Source organism: Buceros rhinoceros, unplaced genomic scaffold (genome assembly GCF_000710305.1).
Source record: "Buceros rhinoceros silvestris isolate BGI_N320 unplaced genomic scaffold, ASM71030v1 scaffold4769, whole genome shotgun sequence".
Classification (NCBI taxonomy): Eukaryota; Metazoa; Chordata; class Aves; order Bucerotiformes; family Bucerotidae; genus Buceros; species Buceros rhinoceros.
Window position 1 is genome coordinate 44,783 of NW_010431971.1, and position 8,086 is coordinate 52,868.

The 8,086-nt window shown below is 50.2% G+C and overlaps 1 protein-coding gene across 1 annotated transcript in view; it reads left to right on the forward strand.

Moving 5' to 3' along the window:
- The window catches only part of FGFR3 (fibroblast growth factor receptor 3), a gene marked incomplete at both ends in the record, with an annotated part of 32,912 nt that overhangs the window by 24,642 nt on the left and 184 nt on the right, over nt 1-8,086 (forward strand). Inside the window, 9 exons of the mRNA XM_010143587.1 lie at nt 608-756; nt 848-969; nt 2,195-2,305; nt 2,463-2,653; nt 3,969-4,091; nt 5,667-5,737; nt 7,134-7,271; nt 7,732-7,837; nt 7,924-8,084. Coding sequence (XP_010141889.1) covers nt 608-756; nt 848-969; nt 2,195-2,305; nt 2,463-2,653; nt 3,969-4,091; nt 5,667-5,737; nt 7,134-7,271; nt 7,732-7,837; nt 7,924-8,084 — 1,172 coding nt within the window. The remainder of the gene's footprint in view (nt 1-607; nt 757-847; nt 970-2,194; nt 2,306-2,462; nt 2,654-3,968; nt 4,092-5,666; nt 5,738-7,133; nt 7,272-7,731; nt 7,838-7,923; nt 8,085-8,086) is intronic.

Here is an 8,086-nt window from a genome sequence, read left to right on the forward strand (position 1 = left end):
GGATGACTTGCAGGGGAACAGTTTAGTCCAGGCTCCCTGGTGGGGATTGGGGAGCAAGAGCACACTGACTTATGCTTGTTCCCACAGTAATCACCAGGGATCACTGGGGAACTTGAACCAATTTTTCATGGAGGTGGGAGAGGGTCCTCTTTCTCCATGCAGTTAGAGATGCCCTGCCATGTGTAGTTGCAGAAGGGCAGGAGCAAAAGGCACTGTGCAGAACCACATAGTGGTGGATATGGATTTCATCGCTTTGGCTGCAGGCTCGTGGTGGGCATTTACAGTGCCAGAAGAGAAGGCACTCCATAGCCTGCTCGTGCTGTGGAGATGCACAAGGAGCAAATTAATGGATTACACCTCCTGCCTGCTGAGGTGCACTGGCCAGCCTGTCCCTCTTTTCTGCCAGCTAAAAACCTGACCACAAGTGCCTAGATCAGTGCTTTTCTGCAGGGACGGGGGGAGAGCTGGAGGGTTTGGGGGTGATTTGCCATTTAGAAATTACCAGAAAGGTATCAGTGGCCAAAGACAGCTCAAACCCCCTCAGTGATCCATCACTACCTGCCCTGGGAATACAGTTGGCAATAACACTTCATTTGCTCTACCCAAGCAGGTGTCATTGGAGTCCAACTCTTCCATGAATTCCAACACGCCCCTGGTGCGGATCACGCGTCTCTCCTCCAGCGACGGGCCAATGCTGGCCAATGTCTCTGAGTTGGAACTGCCTCCGGATCCTAAGTGGGAGTTGGCACGCTCTCGGTCAGTCACCCCGCAGGTCAGGGTCCCTGTGCCTGCTGGTAGCGTCACCATGCCAGTACCCAGTAACGCCCCTGATTGTTCCTCCCTCCAGCCTGACCTTGGGAAAGCCGCTCGGCGAGGGGTGTTTTGGCCAAGTGGTGATGGCAGAAGCGATTGGGATTGATAAGGACAAGCCAAACAAGGCCATCACGGTTGCTGTCAAGATGTTAAAAGGTACGGGGAGTCCACGAAGAGCAGAATAGCATATTGCGCTGGGCTTTCCTCTCCTTCCCTCTCTTTAAGTCCTACACAAACAGATGCAGTAGAAGAATGCCAGAACAGCCTTTCTTCCCCTCACCCGCATAGCCGGGGGGTGAGGGCAAATCCCTGGAGAGCAAATCCCATAAGGAAGAGGGACTGGGAATTAACTCAGTTCTTTGCCAAGGGGTAATAGCATGCCTAAGAAGAAGGGGAACCCCCTTCGCTTCTAGCCAGCTCTGTGAATCAGCCCGGTCCTTACTCCGCCTGTAACCAGTGCTGCCAGTTCTAGCAAAAGCTTCTGCAGCAAGCTCAGGTGGAGTTCGCAGAAATTCGCTTGACAAAGTCCTTCTTGAGGAGTTTCTTCGTTGAAGAAACTTGATACCAAACTCCTGAGACATTAAAGGGAGGCCAAAACTGGGGGAGTCACTGGGCACCTCTGGGCGAGTCTCTCTTTCCCCACTTTCTACCTCACACAGACAAACATCTCACCAACACACAGACAAAATCACCCTGAGGAGTTCAGCTGGAGCAAGCAGGGCAGATGCTGCAGCAGTGAGTAGCCCACAGTTGAGGTTACAGGGGGTGACATCTTTTGAAAAGCAGTATTATTTATCAGAAAAGGATTAATTTAATTTATATTTCCTTCAGTCCATCCTGAAGTTGTTTTTGGAAGCAGGAACATTTCCGTCTTTCCAAACCAAAGTATTTATTTGGGGAGGTTTTCCCCCATTTTTTCCCTATTTTTCTACTTTTGTAGAAAAATTACAGCTTTCCATGCAAAAAAAAGCATTCCTTCCTGTGGTCCCGCTCCCAGCTCTGACTTGAGACCATCCTTAAGTCTGCCCCTGGAGAGGAGGGAGGGAAACAAACAGAAAAGCAAAATGATCCGAGTTACTAAAACTGATTTTTTTTTTTTCATTAATACTCTGCAGGATGAGACAGAGGATGAAAGGCTATGTTGTTGATTTCCATAGGAGCGTTTATCTCTGTTTATTTGGTTTTTTATCTTTTTTTGGTGGTAGTAGGTTTTTGTTTCATTTTGCTTCTTCTTCCCAAAGCAGAACAAAAACAAACACTGCTGTATTTTGAGTGCTGTTTTCCCAGCACCTGGCTCACAGCAGTTGCATTAACTACTTCGCAAAACACTTACTTTCTTGCTCTTTTTATATTTTTTTATTTCCTCTCTTGCCTTCTCCAGATGATGCCACAGACAAGGACCTTTCTGACCTGGTTTCTGAGATGGAAATGATGAAAATGATCGGGAAGCATAAAAACATTATTAACCTCCTCGGTGCCTGCACACAGGATGGTACGTGGCAAAGCAGCCTGGTGCTCGCAGAGCCATGGGAGGCTCAGGTTTGACTGGCCCTTCTCTGTAATTACTCACTGGCTGCCCAGAACGACGCAGATGAGATTTTAGTGGTCAGCTGATCCTCAGCTGGATGCTGATGTGCTCTTGCTTGCAGGACCGCTCTACGTGTTGGTGGAATACGCATCAAAGGGGAACTTGCGGGAATACCTCAGGGCTCGTCGCCCACCTGGCATGGACTATTCCTTCGACACCTGCAAGCTGCCCGAGGAGCAGTTGACATTTAAAGACCTGGTTTCCTGTGCCTACCAGGTGGCCCGGGGCATGGAGTACTTGGCATCTCAGAAAGTGAGTTGAGAAACCTCATTTGGTAGACGTGTCGCTCAAACCAGTGTGTTCAAAGGTGTGCAATGCTGTCTGTGGGTGTAGGACAACCTCAGCAAAGCGTAGCAGGCTTCTCTCTTCAAAGACCAGATTTTTCCATATGAAGTAGCTTGGGTTTTTTGATGGAGGCCTCATCTGGGTGCGGAAGTTCCCCTGTGCTGGCCGCATCCATGAACATTGCAGCCATACAGCCCTCACTATCACCTGCAGGCCCTTAAGCATCCCCAAAATGTATATAAAAGCACAAGGAACCCAGACACTGGTGGCTGTCCTCACCAGTTCAGCCTCTGCCGCTCGCAGATGTGCGATCCTGAGGCTTGGGCAGCAGCGGTCAGGGTGAACATCACACTAAGTCGTGAGCTTCCACTGTGGGAGGCATTATGTCACGAGCTGAGTGCAGCCCTGTCCCATGTCCTGTCCCCTCGCCTCTTGAGATTGGTAAAGATGGAGAGCACCCACAAGGAAGCCAAGATCCTGGGTGGAGCGCACATGTTGGCGGCTGTCACCAGCACGTACGCGTAGGCTTGATGGGAGCGGAGCTGGAGGTGGATTTGGCTTGATGCGTGGCTGTGCCCGGGGTGCTCCCTGCGGAGCGCTGGCCCTGAGCCAACTGCTGCATTTGCTTACATCATGCCCTGGGATTAGTCCTGATTTACCCTGATAGCAGCAAGTGGAGAATCGAGCTTTGGGTTCACAAAGCCGTGCGCCAGCCAGCGTGACCTCTCCGTGTGGACAGGGAGCACTAGGGCGAGAGCAAGTCAGACATGTGTGGCCTCTGACTGCAGTTCAGAGCGGATGGTTCGTGGTGGCTTTAAACTCCCTCTCTGCATGGTGCAGGCTTGTTTAACTTCTTTCTCAGCTAAGAACTGTGATGTATTTTGGATGTATTTGGGTTATCTTAATTTTGGGGGGGTGGTGTTCTTCAAGTATCAGCCTGCACTCCTCTTCCTGGAGGAAGCAGGGCAGAGAGACAGCTTCCCGTCCCAGTACGCACGCTCAGAAGAGGAGGGTTGTCTTTCTCATCTGTGCATCCTTTCTGGAGAGAGAAGACGCGTGGCTGTGTCAGCACTGAGGCTGATGATTAGGTGTTGCTAAGAGGTGGCTCCCACTGAGCCTGCATGGTGGAGCAGTGACACAGAAAGCGAGGAGCTGAGCAGTGCCCACAGCTTTATGAGCTCGGGAGTCAATGAAACGGCAGCTCATAAACCACCCGGTGCTGTCGGTTCCAGGCGCGAGCAGCTAACAAGCCCTTATTTATTGCCTCGCTCACCTTTCACAGTGCATTCATCGCGACTTGGCAGCCAGGAACGTGTTAGTCACTGAAGACAATGTGATGAAAATAGCTGATTTTGGCCTCGCCAGAGACGTTCACAACATCGACTACTACAAGAAAACCACCAATGTAAGTACAGAGCTGCCAAGCACATGCAGTTCTCCTTCTGGCAGGGAACTCGGTCATCTTTGCAGCAAGTGGCCCTTGTCCCACATCTTCTTTCTAGAGGTACATAGGAGGAAGAAATCTGCCAGTGGCCTCGTAGGTAGGCGGGTGCCATAAGTCGAACCACATCTGTTTTCTTCCTGACAAATACTGCTGCTCCTAGCAGCTGGTCATGAGGTCTCAGCTCTGGCCCTGAGATTAAGAGAAACCAAGGTTTTTACCAAAGGGGAGTGGACCCCTTTCCAGTCTGCTCCACTGCTGTTCATAAAGATCCTGAGCCAACCTCTGTCCCACCAGAGCCCCTGTCAGAGGATCGTCACTTTTTATATACCTGGAGCTACCTTGATTTCATGCCTTTCTCTCCCTTTTTTGCAACTGAGCTCCTTGACTCCACTGCCAGGGGTGAGAAGGTGGTCCCAGACAAGGGCTGAGTTGTGGAGTCATTTGTGTTTTCTGTAGAGTTGAATTTATGACTGAAGGACTGGAGAGAAGACCTGTGTCTGGGTTCAGAATCCTGCCGCAGATGTTCAGCTCCGAGCAAAAGCCGTATCTACAACAGTGTGCGGGGGTGGCAGAGGAAGAGGTTGAGGGCACTGCAGAACCTGAGGGCCTTGCGACTGCAAGCGGTCAAAATGTCCAGGCAGTCCTGTGGAGCTACCATGCCCATACTGTTCCTTTCCAATATTGTACCAGAAAACTTCCTTTTCTTCATCATAAACTAATAAAAATTCTTGGGAATTTTAATTGTATGTTGGATGGGTTTTCCCTGTTTGAGCTGTGTTGGAAGCTGAGAGCATAATCCCATTTGTGCATCCTCCGATGTTCCATCTCTAGTTGTCTCCCCCAGTGAGACAGTGGATCAGAAGGGGACAGAGTCCCCCTGTAGCTAAATTATGCCTCAAACACAAAACAGTCCCTTCTGACTCCCTCCAGGGACCAAGCAAAGCCCCAAAGAGTTATGATTAATCTAGTCTTTCTCATCTTGTATTTCTTATATAGTAACAGCCCATGTTTATGACCCTGATGTAGGATGTTCCCCTGGAAACCTAGGGTCAGGCCTCCTCATTTAGCCTCCAGCAGGATCAGTATTAGTTTCTTAGAGGATCTGCCCCTGCTTTCACTCTTGGAAGTTCCCCTTCAAGTTCAAGCTGAGTTTGGGCTTGGAATCAAACTGCTTCTTCCAACGGAAGAGACTGGAAATGTTGTTCCATCTCTGTTGCAGAGCTCGCTGCGTTTATGAGCAATGGATGCTGTTCCCATGCAAAGATTTAGATGCTCTGATATGTTAAACCTGCTTTGGCAGTGAAATAGAGTCCTCTGCAGAGAGCCTTTGCTGCAGAGATTGTCAGTGAAGATCCAGGGATCAAAAGCTCTAATCTGTTTGTATGTGGCCACTGCTGCTTTGCCCAGTGACCGAGAAGGCAGATGTGGCGGTTAATGAAAATGTTTCAAACTGGATTAGAAAAGAAGATTCAGATGGTGCCGTGGTGGCTGGGGGAATATGCTGATGGGATGTTCCCATTGTCTTCCTAATTACAGGGTCGGCTGCCTGTGAAATGGATGGCTCCGGAAGCCTTGTTTGACCGGGTCTATACTCACCAGAGCGATGTGTAAGCATACCCGCGCCTGAAAAAAAAATCAAATGACAGGGAAATCAACAGCTACAGCATCTTAAAGACAAACGTACTGTGAGCGCGAGCGGGTCTTGTTCTCTGCTGGGATGTCTGGGCATGTGAAAGCAAAGGAATCGATTCCAAACTGTGACTTTCTATTTAACTGTTAGCTAGTTGCCCTCGTCCAAGGATCTCTGCTGAGCTGCTGAAAAATTACTGGAAGGCAGGCAGGTATTTTTTGTCCAGTTTGTAGATGAGGTGATTCATCCTGTAGTGCAAAAAAAATCACCCTCAGCTTCCTCCGCACTTTGCCCCAGACAGTTATGTTTTAGCTGAGTACACGGGATGAGCTTGAAGTATTCTGTCCACCGTTAGTGGAGCTGATCAGAGAATACTCCACAAACACATTCTTAGATTAATTGTGCCGCTTCATTTATTCACCTTTGTTTTTCTTACTCCTGACTCGTCTGATTTGGTGCCTCTGCACAGTAAGGGAACAGCAGAGCCCACGTTACGGTGTCGATTTTATCCCATCTGAACTATCCAAGGGCTGAGGTAGCTGAGCACACGCACCAGCTTTTTTATTTCACTGTTTGGTTGATAACGGCGTTTTTGCAGTAGTTCAGGAGCCAGCCTGCCTGATCCCCAAGGCTCACCGCTTGCAACTGGACAAATGAATCTTTTCTGTTTCTGTATTTTTCACATACTTTGGTTTTTATTGGTCTGAAATCATAGTTCCCGTGCTTAGGCAGTGCTGCAGCGGGCATGACAGATAAATCAAAGCTAGAGAACAGGAGAGCCAGCGTGCGTGGAAGTGAAACAGTGACAGATAATCCCCGCTTTTAGGCAGAAAATGAAGAAGGCAAAAGACATTTTTGAAAAAGAGAACTTTTAACCAGAGCACAGCTGCGGCACTGGGGTGTGTAACATCACTGCTCCGCTGATTTTTGTGGGGATATTTTTCTCCCGGCTGGGCCAGTGAAATGAGTGTGGTAACAAGCAAGTTTTGGTATCAGCTTGCACAATTAGTGGCCTGTGGTTCCAAGCCTGCAATTCAGTGAAGCTGTGCATGAATAATTTGATTTGTTCCATTCAGTGGAGCTGGTGGAAGACCTAACAAAGAGCTGGGGGTGATAGATGGGCTGTCACCTATCTGATTAAATGCTCATTTCAATTTCAGACTTGGTGCCTGGGATTTCTTTGCTATTGAGTTGGATCAGCGGAGATCTCCAAGTAACTAGTAAAAATGGCCTAGGCAATTAGTCATGCTATTGATGACTTTGTTAGCTATGCATGGCTGCACAGAAATAAAGCTGAGCAGGGGAGGAGGGGATATGGGGGGGCTTGGAAAAAAAAGCTCATTGAATTTTAAAGATCTGTCTTTGGTTTCCAGCTGGTCTTTTGGAGTGCTACTATGGGAGATCTTCACTTTGGGAGGGTCTCCGTACCCGGGAATTCCCGTTGAGGAACTTTTCAAGCTCTTGAAGGAGGGCCATCGGATGGACAAACCTGCAAACTGCACCCATGATTTGTAAGTGTGTGGTGGGGGGTGACCTCCTCGCCCCGCTCCCCCTTCCCTCCGCAGTCGAGTACCACCCCAGGCTGTGGTTTGGGTTGTTGGGGCGTCCCCGCTGTGAAATTGTACAGCCACCTCCAGGTAGGCTCACCCACTCCAACTCATTTTGGCTCAGACAATGACTGCTGAGCCATAAAATACACCTGCCCTTGTTTGGTGGGTGGCAGTTGGGGGTGTCATCTTTGGGGCAGGTCATCCTCCTGCTTTGAGAGTGCGGACACGCATGAGGTGATCAGTAACGAGGAGCGTGGCTCCACAAAACACCCTCCTCCCCGCTCCAGCTGGCCACGCACCAAGGCCACCATGGCTGAAGTGGCGTTGGCCGTAGATGTTCTTTCAGGTGATTTGGAGGTGGGTGGGCAGGCGGGTGGGAGCTGCTTAGACCCACCACAGGTGATGGTTCCTTCTCATGCAGGTACATGATCATGCGGGAGTGCTGGCATGCCGTCCCCTCGCAGCGGCCCACCTTCAAGCAGCTGGTGGAAGATCTGGACAGGGTCCTCACCGTGACGTCCACTGATGTGAGCGTGGTGGGGTGGGTGCGGGGAGGGTTCACTTGGTCCCTGGTGGGTGGCACCCAGCATTGATGGGTCTGTCGCCTTGGCAGGAGTACCTGGACCTCTCGGTACCCTTCGAGCAGTACTCGCCAGCCGGCCAGGACACCCACAGCACCTGCTCCTCGGGGGATGACTCGGTCTTTGCACATGACCTGCTGCCCGATGAGCCCTGTCTGCCGAAGCACCCCCCCTGCAACGGTGTCATCCGGACAT